Source organism: Mirounga angustirostris, unplaced genomic scaffold (genome assembly GCF_029215605.1).
Source record: "Mirounga angustirostris isolate CCGP_5_RB_7025 unplaced genomic scaffold, mMirAng1.0.hap1 SCAF_5, whole genome shotgun sequence".
Lineage (NCBI taxonomy): Eukaryota > Metazoa > Chordata > Mammalia > Carnivora > Phocidae > Mirounga > Mirounga angustirostris.
In genome coordinates, this window is record NW_026991713.1 from 111514043 (window position 1) to 111533584 (window position 19542).

Here is a 19542-nt window from a genome sequence, read left to right on the forward strand (position 1 = left end):
GACTTTTGCCCTTGAACAGACCTGGCAGCCGTCTAATTACTGCTGCCAGGGAAACATGCAGTGGGCGAGGAGTATCTGTTCATTCCAGTCTGGACTCTCCCACTGACCTCCTCCTACTCTCGCTTTTAGGCAAATCCCACTCCCAGCCTTAGTTTCCCCATCTGTCACAAGAGAGGATAGACTAACTGACCTCTAAAGTCTCCTTGAGCCTATAGCTAAGACTCTTAGAGGTCTTTTTTTAAACAAGGAAATCCCAAGCACTAAGCTGTTGTCACGGGCACCGTTTTCTGCTCTTCACACCTTCCCTGATTGTGTTTTTGTGAAAGAGTATGGATGTATGGGTGTTTGTGTGTTTTATGTGAATGTCTTTGTGCATGTGTGTGTATATGTGTGTGAGTTTGTATGTGACTGTATATGCGTGTGTTGGTGTGCGTCTGTGTGTGATTATACATGAATGTGTGTGCATCTGTATATGAATATTTGTTTTGTGTATGTGTGTGTGTGCACATTAGCACAGGGTCAAAGCCGTCCAAACCCAAGTGACAGGAAAAGAGAGAAGGGTGTCCAGCTCACCTGTGCCTTTAGGGCGACCCACCCAGGCAGGGCCCGCACGAGGCGGGTGAGCTAGGCTCCCCACCCAGGTGCCGCCCCCCGGCGGAGAGAGCCAGAGCCTGGAGGCCGCCTAGCAGGAGGGGCGGGGCGGAGGGCGGGGCGAGGCGGGCGGTGGGCGGGGATCCGGGCGGGGCGAGGCCGAGCGGTGGGTGGGGCGGGCGGCGGCGGCTCCGGGCATGCTCGGCCGTGGTGGCAGCGAGCCGGGCGGGTCGCGCTGGTCCCCGGCCGGCCGGAGCGGCGGCGGCGGCGGCGCGGGGCAGCATGAGGGAGCCGCTCGGTAAGTCCCGGCGTCTCTCGCCCCTCCTGACTCCCGCCGTCCGTTTAGCCCGCTTCCATGGCGCTATGCGGGCCTCGCCCCCAGCCTCCCGCGCTCGCCCCCAACTTCTCCAGCCCGGACGTAGCTCCGGTGCGAGCCTCCCCCAGCTTTAGGGGATGTCCGCACCCCGCCCCGGGCGTCCCGCACGGTGCCCAGGCCGGCCGCCGCGGGCCCCACGCCCGCAGCCTCGGGGTGAGGGAGCGCCCGCTTTGCGGGGAGGGGGCGTCCCCGCCCCTCAGGCGTCCAGCCGGGGTGCGGGACTCCGCCGAGGGCCGCGGCTGGCGTTAGCGCTCGCGTGGCCCCTTGCGCGGGGAGGGCGCGGGACGGCGGGGGTCGCTGTCTCCCCTCTCGGCGTCCTCCCCGCCAGCCCGGCTCCAGCCAACCCCCCTTTCGCCTGCGCGCCCCGACTTCGCGGACATCACCCCAGGAACTGACAGCCGCTGCTCAGAGTCCCCGAGGTCCCCGGTTCCCACGGTGGCCGCCTCCCCCCTTCCCCCCTCCGCCGCCCCCGGCAGTCCGGACCAGCCCGCGGGACGTTGAGAGCTCGCCGCCGCGCCCCGCGCTCCCTGCTCGGGTCTCCGCCGGGCCTTGCGCGCCCCGCTCTGCGGAGTCAGGACCGCGGATTCGGGCGCTAACCGCCCTGCTTCCCAGCAAGTGCCTGGGGCGGCCCGCCCCGGCCGCTGGTGGTTAAGCAAAAAAAAAAAAAAAAGGAAAAGAAAAGGAGAGAGAAAAGGGTGGGAGAAAGGAAAGAGCCCCGCCTGAGAGTGCTGTAAATCTCGTTAATCAGCTCGTTTGTGGGATCTGGAGCCTGCCTGCCTGCCCGCCTGCCCAGGTCTCCGCACTCCGATCTCTTGAGCACCCTCGTTCCCCCCACCCTCCAGTCGCCATCAGATCACCCTAGAATGCTAGGGTTTGCGTAGATGCCCTGGCCACAGTGGGGTTCAGCACCTACAGCTGAAAACTCCCTTCTTGCTCCTTGTCATTGAGGTAGCGCCCAGCGCCTCAGATATTTCTGGGGGTTTGCAAAAGAAGCTGTGATTTCACTACTGGAGAAAAAATTAAAAAAACCTAGAACTCTACGCCAGTGCAACCTGGTCATGCCCTGTTCTTTGCTCATCCACACTCTCTAGGAGCAGAGGACTTTGGGGAATTAGCTTAGGCAGATCACCCTCCCCTCCACCCCCACACCCTGCCACCCTCATTCCCATCCCCTGCATCTCCTCCCTCTACCCCCATGCTCGCCTGTCCCTCCCTTAATCTAGTTGCCTGGCCTGTCTTGGGGAGAGGGATGAAGTAGTGTGGACCATACAATTGGGAGGTTTTCCCTATATCTTCTTGTCTTCCTTCTCTGACTTTTTGTCTTTTTAGGTTTGCAAAGAAATTTGAGATGAGGGTTGGAAGATGGTGTGTGTGTGTGCGTGTGTGTGTGTGTGTGTGTGTGTGTGTGTGTGTGTGGTGGGGACTTGGGTTGGGGGGGAGGGAGAGGATTCCTGGGAGAAGAGGGACATAGGATTCAGGCAGCCAGAAATACTTAGACCAAAATGGCAGACTCAGTATTCACGTGAGTGGTTGCAGGCTAAACTTCAGGAAAACAGTGCCTGATGTCAGGCAGTTTTAGAATTTAAGGTGACTGGATTAAGACCATGCAGCAAGGCAAGTGTGTATAGTTGTTTTAGAAATCACATGCAAATTCTATTTCAGGGGACTTGTGATGGTTTGCATGTGAAATTGGGAATTCGGTAAATTCATTTGGTTTCTCATAATGTTGTGTGGGTTTGAATTTTTACCTTGATATTAGGTGTCTCAATCTTGGCCACCAGCTGAAGAGCAGTCCTGAAGGTCCCTAACTATTACTCTGGGCAGACAGCATGTAGCAAACAGTTTCACTCCCCCAAGAGTGGGTGAGCAAATATTTGTTGAAGGAGGCCTTAATCTGCTGGGCCTTCCTCCTGGCAAACTTCACCCCTGTGCTGAAGAGAATGGAAGGTCAGGCCCTTGGCAGGCCCAAGAGATTTAAGGGGGTTGGGTGGGTGGAGAAAGTCTGTGCCAAAAAAAAAAAAAAGAGCGAGAGAGAGAATTTTGTCTTTCTACCTCCTTGGACTAAAACTTCAAGTATTCACATGCTCTGGAGTGCTTGACAAGCTTATCAGAGTTATCTAATGACCTATCTGAGTAGTCACAGACTCCAGAGGTATAGGGCTTATCGTTCAATAGCTAGAAAATGTAACTAGAGATTGGAAGTACATAAGGAGAATAAATAAGGACCAGTTTTTCAGTTAAAACACACACACACACACACACAAATCTGAAAAGATCCTTAGAGTATAATTTTTTTTAAGTGCAGTTTAAAAATAAACTAGAAATGCTATCAGTAAAGAAAGCCCAGAAGTCTTTGGTTCCGCCAAATTCTCATTGTCCTTGCTAGAGAGTCCTCTAGTTTGGGAGGACAGTAAACACCAACCCTGCTGTAGGAGTCCAGAGTTTCTCTTTTAATGAGCTTGGCGGGACTTCACGCTAATTAATCTAGGGAGAGTTTAGAACACAGAGCGTTGGATTTGAAACAATTGTTCTGTTGTAGTTTTTACTTTGATAAGCAAAGACTGTCTCTCTGAAATCCTATTTCAGGCCTATTGCTGAACCCATTACTGCAGTTTATTTGGTTTTTTAACAGATGTTGTTTTTCACCTCTTGGATGGCAAGGGTTATCTCACTCATTAAACCTTGTTATTGTGCTTTGTTTCAAGAGTCTATTGAGTTAAGGAATGCTGAGGGACACTCACTTGCTGGGGCTCGCAGCCCAGGGGAGGCGAGGTCAGTCTCCAATACTTTGATAGAGCCTTTAAACGCTAAAAGTCATTGAAAAACTATAGGAACTGCCCTGATACTAAAACCTCAATTATCTCGATTTAAATTGATGGTATCTTGTTTAAAATTGGGATTATTACCTTTACTGTCTTTAAGTATATTTTCCAAAAACTTTCTGTAGACAATATAGTTGGGAACAGCCAGGCCAAACTGGTAAAGATTAATTATTAGACCACAAAATATCCTTGTAATTTGCTGCTTTTTGGTGATCTCTCTATAGCTTACCTCTAAGCTTGTTTCTTCTGTATGTACATGAAATAATTTGTTATAAAGGGACACCAAGATATATTTCAAAGAAGAAAAAAAAGGGGAGAGACAGAAAGCAACTGTAGGTGTATACAAAGAAGAGTAGGAGAAATGGAAACCAAACTCTTGGTGGTGGTTATCTCTTGGCACAGTGGGGTTACTGGAACTTTTACTTTTTACCAAAACACTGAATTTTGCAGTGTTTACTGCTAGAATAACTTCACGTGACTTTTGCAGTTAGAAAATAATGTACAACTTATATGAAATAATTTAAACTTTAACATTATTATAAGACCTCGGCTCTTTTATCCTAAAGATATTTTAAAAGAAAACTATGTGTGTTCTAAGTTTAATAGACTACATCAGGAATCTTTACACATGGAGTTTGATTTACATGATGGTAGTGGGATTACATTCTAATCTGTTGTAAGTTTTACAGTTATTTTTGCAAATAGCCAAAAATTCCAGAAGATTTAAAAAATCTTATCCAATTTCACTCCTTTTCTTAATGACTGCTAATCTTTCAGAAATGTTAATGAGGTATTTAGGGTCTCATAAAAAGAGGTTGAGGTCGCCAAAGCAATAATTGTGTGGCAGAATTTAGAGGTGAAAGAGGTGACAGGAGTGTGTGTGTGTGTGTGTGTGTTCACACAAGTCTTGGGGGGAAAAGACAGAAAGTTAGAAGAGATAGTATTTATGAAAATAATAAAGTACATAACATTTGGTACTTTCCTTCTCTTTCTCTGTGTTTTGGAATCAGTGCCTTAACACTGACCCAACCCAGCAAGATTAGCATTCCAGGATCCTTTTGATCTCAGACCCAAGTTTTTCACCTCCTTTTTTTTTTTTTTGGTCACCTTAAAGAAACTGAACTCAGTGATGTTTGCTCTACTAAAATTAATGCTTCACAGATTAAATACGCTTTTTATGTTTAGGAGATTTTAACAACTTGAGGGCTCTGGTAAGAGCCGGCCATCACACTGTTGTGCAATGGTAACAACAGTGTGTGAGCGCTTACTGTCCCAGAACTTCACCTGGGACTGTGGAGGTCTTGATTGAATTATTAAGACTGAAAAGAGAAATGGAATCCTACTGCTCATAATAAAACACATAGTTCTGTGATTTAAAAAAAACCCCTAGAAAGCATTAGATGTCCATATATCAGTTAGCAACGTGCCCCACTGCTTTGTTTTAGGTCTTAGCTATTTACCTCTTGTTTAAAGCAAGTACTTATATATTAATCATAGCATTAGACTGAAAAGTTGTCAGTTGAAGAAATATTTACAGTGAACTGCCAACAATTTGAGGGACTAATTACATCTTAAGTATGGAATGTCAGTGAATATAACTGCGAAGTTTTAGGTTTTCTAGAAGAGTAACAATGTCTCATCAAGACCTTTATGATGCTGTTTGTAATCTTGTATTAGATTTTATCAGCAGAACATGTAACTTTTGGCTTACTGGAAACAGGTTATACGACACATGTACCATATACTAGACCCTTATAACCTTATATAATTCACTGTTCGTTTATTCTTTTCTTCAGTGTTTCTTTTATTTTCATTAAGTCTTCCAAATTCTCAAAGATACATTTTCCTAATCCTACTTAAGAAACTGTTCTTAATTTTTTTTCTTTTTTTAAAATATTTGTTTTTAAGGTAAACTCAACCCCCAACATGGGGCTCGAACTCACAACCCCGAGATCAAGAGTTGCCTGTTCTACTGACTGAACCAGCCAGGTGCCCCTAAATTTTTTTCTGATGGTGAAATCATATCAAGTTAAAGTACATGAAAGTGCCAGTATTTGACCATTTTTTTTCCTGCAACATGGCAACTTCCTATGGTTCTACCAAATATATTTCATGACAGGACCTCATAAAATATAGTAAAGTATAAATAAAGACATTAAAAAAACCAGAATCCTGGGGCGCCTGGGTGGCTCAGTTGGTTAAGCGACTGCCTTCGGCTCAGGTCATGATCCTGGAGTCCCTGGATCGAGTCCCGCATCGGGCTCCCTGCTCGGCAGGGAGTCTGCTTCTCCCTCTCCCACTCCCCGTTTGTGTTCCCTCTCTCGCTGTGTCTTTCTCTGTCAAATAAATAAATAAAATCTTAAAAAAAAAAAAAAAAAAACCAGAATCCCCTATCACCTTTGATATTTTGATATGTTTCCTTTTGGTGTCTTTTCTCCTGTGTGTGTGTGTGTGTGTGTGTGTTTGTGTATGAAATTGCTATTGTACAGAACATAGGGTTTTGTATCCTGTCTTTACTATTTAATGTGGTGCCATGAACATTTCCCTGTGCCCTTGTATATCTGAAAACATGATTTTATACATGCATATACATATACTAGTCTACCATGTGGATGCATCAGGATTTTTTAAACCATATCTTAAAAGGACATTTAAAAAATTAGACAAATTTGTTTGATCTAAATTTTTATTTATTATAATTAAAACTTGGGTAAGTATCTTTATAGATGACGTTGTGGGTATCTCTGATTATTTCAATAGGATGGATTCCAAGATATAAGATTATTAGCCCATAGGGTTTCCGATTTTTGAAGATTTTATAGCATGTCAATCACTTTTAAGAAAGGAAATACCCATTTACACACAGATGCCCCCCACATAGTCATACACCCACAAATAGGAAAACCCTTCATCATGCCCTCGCCTACAACAAATACTGCCTTCTGAAAGCTTCAGTAATTTGATCAGTGAATAATAGCATTTTGGTTTAATTTGCATATCTTTGATTACTGGTGAGAGTAAACATCTGTTTTACATTTTTAATTGGGTATTGTCTCTTTCCTTTATTAATTTTCAGTTCATGTTCGAGGCAAATTTTAAAAAGGAAGAAAAGTTTTGGTTGATCTAATGTGTTTTTTAATAGTTTTATTTCACTGTCTTGGGGAGCCTTGTAACTGTAAATATGAGAATAAAAACTTTTTATTTTTATAAATGTAAAGGGAGAAGGAAATGGTACCTGTTACAAAGTAACATTCATGTGCCAATCTCAGCCTCTGGTGATGAGCATGCCTGTAATAGACACACCACAACCTAGACCATAGCATCTGCAAGGGAGGGTGTTGAAAGGGCTTGTGTCTTTTTGTTCTTCAGCACAGAGCCCCGTGCCTGGCACGTTCACTGTGACCCAAGTGTCCTGAGCGATATAAGTTGGAAGAAGTGTTCAATACCTGTGCTCCAGGACTTCTGGATGGAGAGTTACTAGCTGGTGTACTCTGTGGCCTCAGCACCCAGCCCCGCCGCCTCCTCTTCTCTGTATGTGGCCATTCAGCTCTGCTCTCTTGGTTGGCCTTTCTGGGTGCTAATGGGGCCAAGGTCAGAGGTTCTATCTTTACATGACCTATTCAGCTTTGCTCTGTGTCATGGCCACAAGCTGTATCTTTTTTACTGTGGCCAGCTGACTTAGAAATGCATGCTGTTCATCACAAGGGTGAACAGGCTTGAGAGAGGGACAGATTTCTAGAGCTAGAAGGACCCCGAAGAACTTCTAGTTCAACTTTATTTTACTTCTTCTGGAGAAGACTGAAGCCCAGGGAAGTTCCCTTCTTTGGTGCAGTGTCTCAGGCCCAATTCAACATAACAGATACGTACTGAGCAACGTGGAGAAACAGAATCTCATCCCTACAGTGAAGGAGTGGACAACTCTGTGCTTAAGTACTCATGGCTAATATTTAAAGAACTTAGAAATCTACCACAAAATAAAATTACTTGAAGTGGTCTCATTCAGGTTTTTCGGATGGGACAAATAATCTGATAAAAATCCATTTGGAAGTGATTTGGGGAAAGATAATCTTGTGGGGCTAGGTTGGTTAAATTAAAATCAAAGTACCTGTCATCTTCTCCAACCAATAGTTATTTATGATTTCTGTATTTCTCCTAAATGAAGTGACCATTATCTTAGTTACCCAAGACTAAAATCCATTGCACTTCTTTTCTTGAAAATTACCACCCTTGCATGTTTCAGTAAAAGAGACTCATAACTGCTTGTCCCCACGTCTGTCCTTGTTCTAACCACTTTCATCCTCCACCTTCCTGCCAGACTGTCAGACAGTCTTTCCCGTTTGTCCAAACACTTCTGTGGTTTACCAGTGCCTGCTCACACGAAGTCCAAATCCTATCCATGTTGTAGATAAGAGTGACTATTTCTGTATCGATCATTTTTCTTTTAGAATTTAGGGGTTTTTTTTCCTCAAAGTTTCCCCTTCCTTTCCCATTTATCATGGATGTAGTTTGTCTGCTTCTCAGAGTCATGCAACAGGTTTTATGATAGCTCTGTAGGAGCCTGAAACCAAAAATGATCTGAGGTCTGCTCAAGGTCACGAAGCAATGACAGTCTATTTGTGAATGAATCCTATTCCTGAGCACTTAAAATTAATACTAGCCCTGCCATCAAACCATCACAGTCAAGCGAGGCATTAGGCCTTGTGCGTGGGTACACGTATGCATGTACGGGTGGACACGTATGTACATACGAGTGTGCGCATGGCCTGTGTGTGCCCGGTGTGCTTAAGGAAAGAATCCTGTAGAAGAGCCATCCTAATCCAAGGGAACAAAGGAAATTTTTTTCCTTTTAAATACAGTTTTTCATTTTAATGCCACCATGCCTTCCATCTTTTCTTGTTTATTTTTATGCATTATTGGATAAATTAGGAAACTTCTGTTGTTTAATAGGAAGGAACTTTAGATGGGCAAGCCTAAAATAGAGGCAAGTAGCAAGGGCTTTGAAGCTAAACAGACCTTGGTTTGAACCTCAGATCTTCACTTACAAGCTCAGGCTCTCAGCCTCAGTTTTCTTGTCTGTAAAATGGAGACATTCATGGTTACCTTAGAAGCTTGCTGGGAGCATAGAATGAAATAAAGTGTGCTTTCTCTTTTAACCTGTTTGTTCTTTTTTTTTTTTTAAGATTTTATTTATTTGTGAGAGAGAGAATGAGAGACAGAGAGCATGAGAGGGGGGGAGGGTCAGAGGGAGAAGCAGACCCCCTGCCGAGCAGGGAGCCCGATGCGGGACTCGATCCCGGGACTCCAGGATCATGACCTGAGCCGAAGGCAGTCGCTTAACCAACTGAGCCACCCAGGCTCCCAAACCTGTTTGTTCTTATGTTAAATGTTTCCTCTGTATGAATGGTATTTAGATATTCATGCGATGAAAAAGATATTTAAAGTGGCTTCATTTGTCTCTTGTGTTCTGGTCCAGCCCATGCTGGATGTCACCCCCATAGCTGAGATTGTATCTGGACACCTGCACTGTTGTGAACACTCTTCCTAGATGTTCCACTATGAGTATTCAATACAAGGAAACAAACAAAAGTAGTGAAGGAAAAAATTTCTTAAGTGAACTGTCTGGAAAATCATACTTACAGTGTAGGTCTACCTTGAGGTGGAGGATTCGTTTGGCTTAGAAGCAATCTTCCAGAAGCTTCCTTGACCCCTTGAGATCAGGTTAGGGTCCCTTCTGCCTATTTTCCTGCAGTCTATACAGCAAGACAGTAAGATTCTCAGGGGCAAAGAATGTGTCTTATTCATTATTATAGTTTCAGGGCCTGGTGCATTATAGGCCCTCAGGACTTGTATCTTAATGTTTTGGACTATATAAAATAATACTGTTCTTAGTGACTTAGATGGAGATTGAAGTATCCATCCAAGATATATGGGTGATATAAAGCAGGCATGACCTTGGAAATCAAAAGTTACATCCTAAGTGACACAAGAGGAATTGGGAAATGGTTTGAATTTCATAGTGAAAATTAATAACTGATGTGAAGTCTTTCCATAAGGCAAGTAACTCTACAAACTAGGGCCACTGTAGCATGCTAAATCCACCATCTTGTGTTTACTTGCTGATTTACACTTTTACACATTCTTACTTGGTCCTCAAAACAGTCTGGTGGGAGGGGAAGAGAGGAGCATTGCCATTTAGCAGCCCAGAAGACTGTGGTTTGGTGCAGTTAGTCACTTAGTCCAGGGGTCACGGCTGGGACGGTGTCAGCATCACACTTGATACGGCATTATTTTAACTGTACACATACCTTTCCAAGTTGTTAAATCTAGTGTTCTACTAACTTACGTTTATGTCCGATTTCTCTGTGTTTGTCTTTACAGCAAGAGTTTGAGCTGGTGGGTGGGCGATCCAATTAATTACTGTTGATTTAGAACGCTGGTATCTCAGGATCAGAAAGAAGCTTTAAAAGGGACAGCTTTTTGTCCAGCAGTTCACCGGAGGCCTGTCTCCTCAGCACGTCAGCGTCTTCTGGTGGCCGCTGGGATCGATGTGTCCGTGATGGGGCGCTTGCTACCTCTTGAGGCAGCCCATTAAGTCTTAAATAGATAAGGATGCTAAAGAAAGTAAGCTGAATCTGATAGGGATCGGAAAAAACTATGTCGGTTTCAGGGGAGCAGTGATGTTCAGCAGGGCTGTGGAAATGAGGAGAAACCCCAGCTCTGAGTTGGGATCCGAGGGTGCAGAATGTCAGCCGAAGGGAGAGAAGCCCTCGTGGATGGGGTGGTGGCTGGGAACACTCGTTTGGGTTGTGGGGCCTGCGGGTCACCCCTCTCGTCTTGGCTCACCTGCACGGCTCCAGGCATGCTGGAGTGGCTATGCTTCGTGCTCCCGCTCCCCACGGGAACCTGGCCTCTGTGAGACAGAACAAGTTAGACGTTTCCAGTAATCAGTACACCTTTGACCTCAGACCTGTAAGGTCAAGTTATGGCTCTTAGACTTTGAATCTTTTTTGGAAGACGGCTTGGCCTGGGTCGTCATGCCACTCGAGGGTTTGCAAGATAGGATTACCCTGCTGATGTGGCCATGCTAGACCAACTGCACCAACTCCTCCCCCAGGAGGAGAATGCCCCACATGCATGCTTCTCCCACCCTGGCAGTGGACTGCAGCCCTGCTGGCTCTGTGGTGGACACGGCCCTCTCCTCTGAGTGCTGCATGGCCGCTTGGAGGATAGCACGCTCGGCTTTTCAAGAGCCTGACCTAGTACGAGAGAGAAACTGAGTGTAGTAAAACCTAACTTCCAGTGTTAACTGTGGTGCCCACTGGATGTGGGACATTGAGCCAGCCTGTGTGGGGACCCTCCCTGGTCTAGGCTACCAGGATTGTGTTGCCATGTCATTTCTTTTTTTTTTTTAAGATTTTATTTATATGACAGAGAGAGACAGCGAGAACAGGAACACAAGCAGGGGAGCGGGAGAGGGAGAAGCAGGCTTCCCACGGAGCAGGGAGTGCGATGCGGGGCTCGATCCCAGGACCCCGGGATCATGACCTGAGCCGAAGGCAGACGCTTAATGACCGAGCCACCCAGGTGCCCGCCATGTCATTTCTTTACTTCTGAGATAACTGTACCCCAAATCTATATCCCCTCTCTCATATACACATGCATGCAGTTGAGCTAGTGAACTCCTAATCATTCTTCCAAACCTAGCTCAGATGTCCCTTTCTCTTACTTGTGCATTCATTCAACAGTTATCTGTAAGAGCCTACTGTGTGCTACGTGCTGGGGGGGCGGGTAGCCCTGAACAAAATGAGGACCCTGGCCTGGTGGCCTGGCCTCTGGGTTCCCATAGTCCTGTGTTTGTAGTGGGATCACTTTCCCCTGCAGACTCTAGTCCAGTGACTTGCTCTGTTGAATCAAAGAATAAGTGCTCGCCGCTCTGGTCCTTCCATTTCTACGTGAATGACCCAAGTGGTACAACCCCCTGCAAGACCCGTAGCAGGGGCGTCAGGAGGGGCAGAATTGCTCTGGAGAGTTTTCCACCAGTACAGTAACTGCCAGAGCTCGTCAGCCTTCCATGAATTGTGGGGACCTAATGGGAAATTACCACTTCCAAAGTCTGATGCTCTCTCTCTGCTGACGGCCGGGACTTTTGGGGGCCCCCTCCCCCATCATCTAGCACGTGATGAAGAGCAGGGAGGCGCCCAGTCAGCAGAATGGCACGGCGGGCCCCAGTCGGGATTGGCACGGGCAGGAAGCACATGTGTCTCCCTTTCACCTGTGCGCGGCCCGCAGGCATTTCCCGGCCATTGTTCGCGGGGGCTGCCAGCGCGCTTTCCGCCCTGGCCGAGCGGGGCTGCCGCTGGCCTCCTCCTGCAGCTCTTCCAGGCGCGGCCCATCCCCGAACCCCCGGAAGACACAGGAAAGAAGATTCCCTTGTGTAAAAATAAACATGGCAGCCCCACCTGTTTTTACACATGGGCTCTCAAGTCCCTTCCTTTTGTTCTCGGCAGGTGCTGGGGCCTTAGGACGGCGGCCCCCCGGGAAGGAGGCGCTGTTGAAGTCATATACCCTGCTGGCGTCTGGGATGTGGCCACCCCAGGCTCAGAGAGGGAAAAGCTGCCCCAAGATTTCTTGGGGGAGAAATCTGATTCTTACAGATTTCCTGGGGGAGGGGAGAAGTGTGGGGTCCCCGCTGTGGTGCCGTCCAGGGGCTTCCCCCGCGGCCCCTCCTGGGTCAGGGCTCGGCTGCTGACAGGGCCCGCTCGGCCCTCGGAGAGCCAAAGTAGGGCTACAGGATGGAAGCGCGGAGGGTAATAAGGTAAAGCCGGGCACTAGTCGTTGCTCTTTTTAGAGACTCCCAGGCGTAATTGTGGCTTCCCCCACAATTACACAAAAATATATCTGTGTTTATTTTGTCCTCTCTGCTTACACCCCTTGTTTTCAGAGGACGGGAGGGGAGGGAACGGTGGACACTGTTAATCATCTCGTTGCTTAAACATGGTCCCAGTCTCTGCTACAAGAGGCTGCCGGCAGAGGGTGGGGCCCCCGGGTTTCCCGCCACGTCCCTCGGGGCCCGTGCCGTGTCCACGGCCACCCTCTCGGGTTGAATGTGATGGAGAATAACTTCAGGCAGAGCGATCCTTGCTTCTTCCTGGCCGATGCGGGCACCGTGCTGTGCGCATAACCGGGCCCTGGTTTTGGTCGGAGTCAGGGCAGCGGGAGGTGTCGGGCGCGGTTCCGGGAGCATCAGTGACTCCTCACAAACCCGCTCTCTGTTGTCCCTTCAGTGTGGGTCCTGCCAGTGCCACGGTCCCAGGGGCTGAGCTTTGATGAAGCCGGGGCATTATGTACAGCGTAGAAGACCTCCTGATTTCTCATGGATACAAGGTGTCGCGAAGTATCCCAGCGCCCGGCGAGGATGAGCGCGAGGGCCACCGGCAAGCGAGGAGCCGCACCAGAGCTGGCCAGGGCCTGCTGAATGGGTGTGACCATGGCCCGGCAGCCCTCCCCCCCAGCAAGCCGTCCCAGGGGAAGGGACACGCGAGCACCTCAGAGAACAGCCACCGCGCTCCCAGAGCCCATGGAGAGCCCCAGAGCACTTCTTCTCGAGCTTCTGAGCTGGGGTAAGCGTCCATGTGAACCCACCATTGTCTTTTGTCTTGGGGATTTGGCAGTGGGTACGGAAGTCAGATCCCTCAGTGCCTGTGTTTGGCTGGAGCCGGGGAGGGAGAGGGTGAGAGACAAGGACACTTCTTTCCACTGGGGTATCTGGGGTGTTCAGGCAGCACGGAGCCCAGGGCCTGGCCATAGGAGGCCTTCAGTAAATAGTGGTGAGTAAATGAATCCTATCACGTGAAACACACGGCATTCTAATACCCGCCCTCTCTTTTCCCTTACAAGCTGCTCATATTGCCTCAGCTAGGAATCATTTCAAAACTCTGTAAAAGCTAGTTTCTGTCAGGCACACATTCCTAGTCCATTAGGCTTTCTTATTAATAGGTTTCAATCTTGTGTACATTACAGAGTTGAAAGAGGTATATATCGCCCTCCGTGTGTGATGAAGAAAACCTTTCTTCTTGTATATGCGTATAATTCCACTGGCTCCTGACCCATCTTTCCCTTGCACACACTGGCCCCCATATAGGTGTCCCGTCTGAATACAGCTGTATCTGTGGGTGTTTTCTTACAACCAACCAGAGGGCAGGTTGGCTGGGGGAGGGAGGGCTAAAAAAGAGGGAATTCGGGCAGCTTGCCACAGAGCCAGCATGGGAGAGGAGCCCTGCGACCCCCATGCACACAGTTTGAGGCGAGAGGAAACCCATGTCATCACTTCATAAAAGTGTGTTTGTCCTCAGCACTGCGTTGGGACTAGGCTCAGCCTGGGGGAGGAGGGCTCTGCCGGTTGAGAGCATGTTATGTAATTGTGCGTAACTGACAAGAAATGGACCCACGCACAAATGGAAGCAGAAGCCTGTCTTCAAAGGAAACAAACAAGCAGAAAACCAAGCAAACAAAAAGGGGAGTAAATTCAGTCTCAGGGAAATGAACCCACCTCCCATGGTTCAAAGTCACCTTTTCACGGAGAGGATCTTCCTTGTTGGTTGGCAGCTTTCAGATGAAAACGGGAGGGATTTTATTCTTAAAATGTACAGCATTCAGCACCTTGGTTATCGAGTGAAAGCGAAGGCGATCAATTGCCCTGCTGGTGCCCGGGGAGGTATGAGCGGGTTGATGCTGCCCCGGGAGCTCTGTTTCTCCGACCACGGATGTGGCAGGGTCAGGAGGAACCCCGGAATGGAAAGAGACTTAAAGCTGCTTTTTTTAACCTTGCCCTTCAGACTCACACTTGTGTCCACTACTGTCTTGGGCGTCAGTCTCTTTTCAGCCATGTGCCCTGAAATACCTGCCCACGCTGGATTTGGGGAGAGGCCGCTTACGCATGAGTCGGCAGAGTTAGGACAGCCCTAATCACACTACGCAGACTTGCGCACGATTCTGTCCTGCCTTCTGTTGCTTCTAGCTTTTGTGCTGAGTGTGTCTGTACCTTCTGTCTCGGATTTCAGGGCACTGAGGCTCTCCACTGTGTCTGTTCCTTCCTGTGTATTTGCTTGTTACAGTGCTGGATACATAGTGTGTCTAACGTGTGCTCATGGATTCAGTTCTTTCTTCCACCGTTGTAACAACTGTTGAGGAGCAGGAGACTCCATTTGTGGCAGTGGAATCCCTGCAGATGGGCGTTGTAGGCTGTGTGGGGTCTCCCTCAGTCTCACAGATCAGAGGAAGGGGCAGTAAAATCCCCTCTAGAATTCGGGGCAGGCCGCGTGGCTCCCAGCCTCATCTACAACCTGCTCAGATGTTCTAGTCCCTTAGTGCTAACAGGCTGTTGAGACCACAAGCACTCACAGCCCAGCCTCTAGGTAGGTAGGCATAATCGGATCTATAGGCAGTCTTTCTTTCTGTCATGAGTAAAGTGCTCATGTAAGTAGCTTTGGGTAGCACTGGGATGTCTTCATACAGATGACAGAGTTCTCGACAGATCCGGCCATTTCCCCCCACCCCCACCCCATTTCTGAGGTTGGCTGATTAACTTATGAGATGTAGGGTAGCTTTTGGATGGAAGGTTGCCTTGGGGAGTAAAAAGAATATGCATACATGTTTGCAAAACTCCATGCCAGTGCCCAGAGCCTCAGAGACCAGCTGCAAGGCTTCCTGGGTTGAATTGAAAAGATGTTTTCTTCCTTTAGTAGCTTATAGAGAACTGGAAACAGGAGGCAAACAGAAAAGCGAACAGAAAGGTAGGCAGGAGAATTTCTTTTCAGGAAAAAAAATGTCTCGAGAGGAAATAAATAGGTGCTAGGAGTTAAAGCCTGGAAATTGAAGAAAAAGAAAACCCAACAGTACTTTGGCTTATGTGAATTCTGAATCGGGATGAATCAGTGGTTCTCTGCCAAGTCCCAGCCTTCCGTCTGCTAGGTCTTGCTTCCTGCCTCTCCCACACAGTAACACTTGGGGCTGGTCTCTGGGTCTGGAGGGGCAGATGGGGCCCCCAACTCCAAGCCAGCAGCCCAGGCCGGCTCAGGAGGGCCTCCTCTTCTGGCAGTGTCTTGGGTGGGGTGAGGTTTGCCCTGGGGCGTGTCCCCACACCACAGGCCTGGCCTCAGTGCCCACGGCCTCCCCAAAGAAGATGGTCAGAGTGGTTGGGAAGGCCACAGGGGCCCAAAGAAGGTGGTTTTGTCTTATTCTGGTAGGATGGCAGGTTAGCAGTGTCCTTACAGCCAAAGGACATGAAGCCCAGAGCATGTCGTAAGGGCCACTCACTCAGGACCACAGCGGAGGGACGCCCGGCTTGGGACTCAGGCCGGGGCTGCCAGGCAGGCTGGTGGCCAGCTCTCCCCACGTGAGGCCTGTCCCCGTTTGAAAGGGGCATGGGATTCTCTGCTGCCGTGTGGGGGACTGTCGTCTCTCACTTCCTTGTCCTCTGCCCTCCCCCTGGCATGCGTGGATGTGCAGTGTCTCTCAGAGCACAGCTGCGTCCCTTTCCTGTCTGGGGCGCTGCATGAGGGATGCATCCTGCCGTACCTAGATGAGACGCGCGTGCGCAATGCTGCCACTCCGTGTGTGTCGTAAGGGCCATGTTGTCCCGCGTCGGGGGCCACGCCTCGAACGTCAAGGTGGTCTGGTGAGAATGATGCACTTTGGTCTTTCCTTCAGTAATTAACCTCGGCTTCCAACAGCGTTTCTTATGTAAGGGCTGGTTAGATCCAGTTAAATTGAGAAAGAAAACCTCAAATATGGAGCCTTGACTCGACTTTGCCTGCGATGTCAACCCCCAGCTCGGGATGGGCCCCACGGGCTTCCGCCTCCGCCTCCAAGCCCGAGTCCTGTGCCCTCTCCTGGGCACACCGCTGTGTGCTCTCCGTGCACCAAGCCCTGCCTGGGACGACCCAGAGCCCTCCTCCCTAGCCCCTCCTCCTAGCTCCCACCAGCAGCCCCTCCTATCAGCTTGCCTTCTGGGGGGCCTCTGGGGGAATGACTCGCTCCCGGGTGTTCTACCAGCACCGTCTCCTGGTCCCCAGGATTGTCCGCTTCCCGAAAGCTGACACCATTGCGAATTCATCTCTGGTTTTGCTAACTCCTATTAAGGAATTTTGCGTTTATTAAACACTCAACACATTTTTTTAAAATAAATTGGATGAAACCTAGTACTTCTATGCCCAGGCAGTTGTGGAAATGCTGAGTATTTCAGAACACTGGGAGAAGACGGGATGGGAAGTAGAGAAGGTTTTTCCAGTGAGAGGACCCGAGCGAGGCTGGTTTGGGAAGGTTCCATTGTGGAAAAGAGGGGCACCGACTTCCCAGGCTGGGCAGCCGAAGAGGCAGTTTTGATGGCTTTGTCCACACCACTACCTCCTGGGGGACGAACAGGGTGGAAGGGAAAGGAAGGAACAGACACGGGACTCAGCAAAAGTCCCAGGAGGCCGAATAGCCTCGGCAGGGAAGTGTCCCTCCTTTGTAGATTCTGTGGGTGCAAGACCCCAGCCCGCTCGAATGACAGGAGCAAGTTGTCCTGAGGCTGTAATGGGGAGTCTTGCGGAGCCCACAGGTAGGAAATGAAGACGAGCGGGGCCTCATTGATGTGGGGATGAGAAAGCTGGGACCCAAGATCGGTAGTCAGTCGCCCTCTCTCGGGGTCGTGAGTGGTTCCCCTGGGGGCCTCTCCGCTCTCTGTCCCCCATTGTCACCTGGCTCTGCATCTCCCGGTGCTTCTGCTCCCTCCTTTGCAGACCAGCCTCTTCCCTTCACTGACAGCCCCTACTGGCTAGTAACTTTGGCTCAGAGTGACTTTTGTTCTGCTCTTGCTTCTACGTGATGGTTTAGCTCAGGAAGCCCCTGGTGACCACCACCCATGCCTCTTAAATTTTTGAGAGAAGGACTCAGTAGTTGGGCTTGGGCCTTGGTTAGCACCTCTCAGCCCTGTCCCATCAGCGGGGACAGGGAGCAGGGGCTGGATAGGGGAAGAGAGGGTGGACGGGGAGGAGGGGATGACCAGATGTGGATGTCTGATCTTCACCTGCGCTTGGTAAAGGGGCTGCGGGTGAGGGAGGCGAGTGCTGACCATGCACCCCCAAACATGTGCTCTTTTCACAGGTCATTCATTTAGTAACTCCAGAGACTTGGCATTTCCCCCTTAAGTCAGTTACTCCGGAGAGCTTATCTCGAGGCTAAACCACTCCTAAATGGTCTCGGTTAGCAGATTGTGCTGCTGGAGCTGGCTGCAGGCTTTGCACGAAAGTCACTCACATGGTACAGGAAAAACCTCACGGGCCACATCAGATGTCACTACAGGATCGACAGGTTCATAGCTGGGAAACCACGGGTGTCTTAAAACTGCAGACAGCATTCTATATATCACATGATTTGGTGCTAGATTTTTAGTGTGTCCTCCTTCTTGCTGTATAACCAACAACAGATACTTCTGGAGTGCATCATATGTAACGTCTGTGTCCTCCCTCTGGCAATATGGAAAGGATGTTTCTGAAAGCTTACATTTACATCTGTGTTCAAAGATTATAACGAGAGGTTCATCAGTTTGCATGAAGTTGAGCCATCAATGCACATACTGTGTTGTTCCAAGGCTGGGTTGTCCACACGTGCGCGTGCGCGTGCACGCACCAAGATTAAGGAGAGAACAGAGGAAATGGGCATAGGGGAAAAGCGAGCTGTTATCTATACATGGAGGAAACGGCATGCTTAAGATGTAAGTAGCCATTACTGCATAATACTTCGCTACTTTTAAAATATGTAGAAGGCCGTTATCAGGCATTCACGGTTTCCTTACTGTGTTTCCGCTGAAAGACTATAATCAGAGGAAGCTGTAAAATAACTTAACATAGCAGGAGTTTGGATCTGAAAGTCATACCATAATAGGTTCTTCTCTGCTTGGCCCCAGGAATTCTGGTAAAGCTGTTTGTTAGTTAACCATGAGAATAACTTGCAATTACATCTTGTCATCAGTGGCAGGCGTCACTGAGGAGAGACGTAGCAACCTAGACGAGTCTCTGATGTGGTAGGGGCCTCATCTTGGGAGGTTTCTATTTGATCAGCAGACGTCTGCTCTCAATGGTGCTACTGGATATGGGAAACAGTCACTTCTCAGAGGCTTTTTAAGCTTCTCTCAAGTCATAGCCTGCTTATAATGGTTTTCCAAAAAGGAAGCCTTCAAGTTTAACATCTGTTTCTGTGTATCTATTTTTCTTTACAAAATTATATTTCCACAAACATTATTTGTCTTTTAGCTGCTTGCTTCATATCCTAATTATTAGGTGGTATTATTCTGACCTCTTCACAGAGGAAGGTCCGAATTGTTTGAGCTGGTGAGTTCGTGAACACACATGGCAGATTCCGACCCCCTATGCTTCCCACTGTCTTTTTGGTAAACCCTTCTTGCGAGGTGCCTTGTTCTGGTTGTAAGCGCTGCCACCATCCAGACATGCCTGGAGCTGGTCCCCCCTCCGGCACACACTCTCAATGTAGCTTTCCTGTTGCCAGTGCTTCCCGACAAGAAGCAGGTTAGATCCTCTGAACATGAGACTTCAGGAAGAACAGCGATGATGATGAGGAGGTGCCTCTAGAATTAATGGGGAGACTCCAGCAGCACAGCCTAGAGCTTCATTGGTCTGGGTAGCTGGGCCCTGGTCAAGAGGAGAATTGTGAGTTGAGTGCCTTCTTTGGTCAGAGAACTGTGTCCATTAAGGA

The 19542-nt window shown here is 48.6% G+C and overlaps 1 protein-coding gene across 2 annotated transcripts in view; it reads left to right on the top strand.

The window, feature by feature from the left end:
* Nucleotides 1-759: 759 nt before the first annotated feature.
* Nucleotides 760-19542, top strand: part of JCAD (junctional cadherin 5 associated) — a 40912-nt gene continuing 22129 nt past the window's right edge. For both annotated transcript variants that reach the window (XM_045874242.3, XM_064591884.1), the window contains exons 1-2: nt 760-889; nt 13074-13409. In XM_045874242.3, coding sequence (XP_045730198.2) covers nt 13132-13409 — 278 coding nt within the window. In that variant the 5' untranslated portion in view covers nt 760-889; nt 13074-13131. The remainder of the gene's footprint in view (nt 890-13073; nt 13410-19542) is intronic.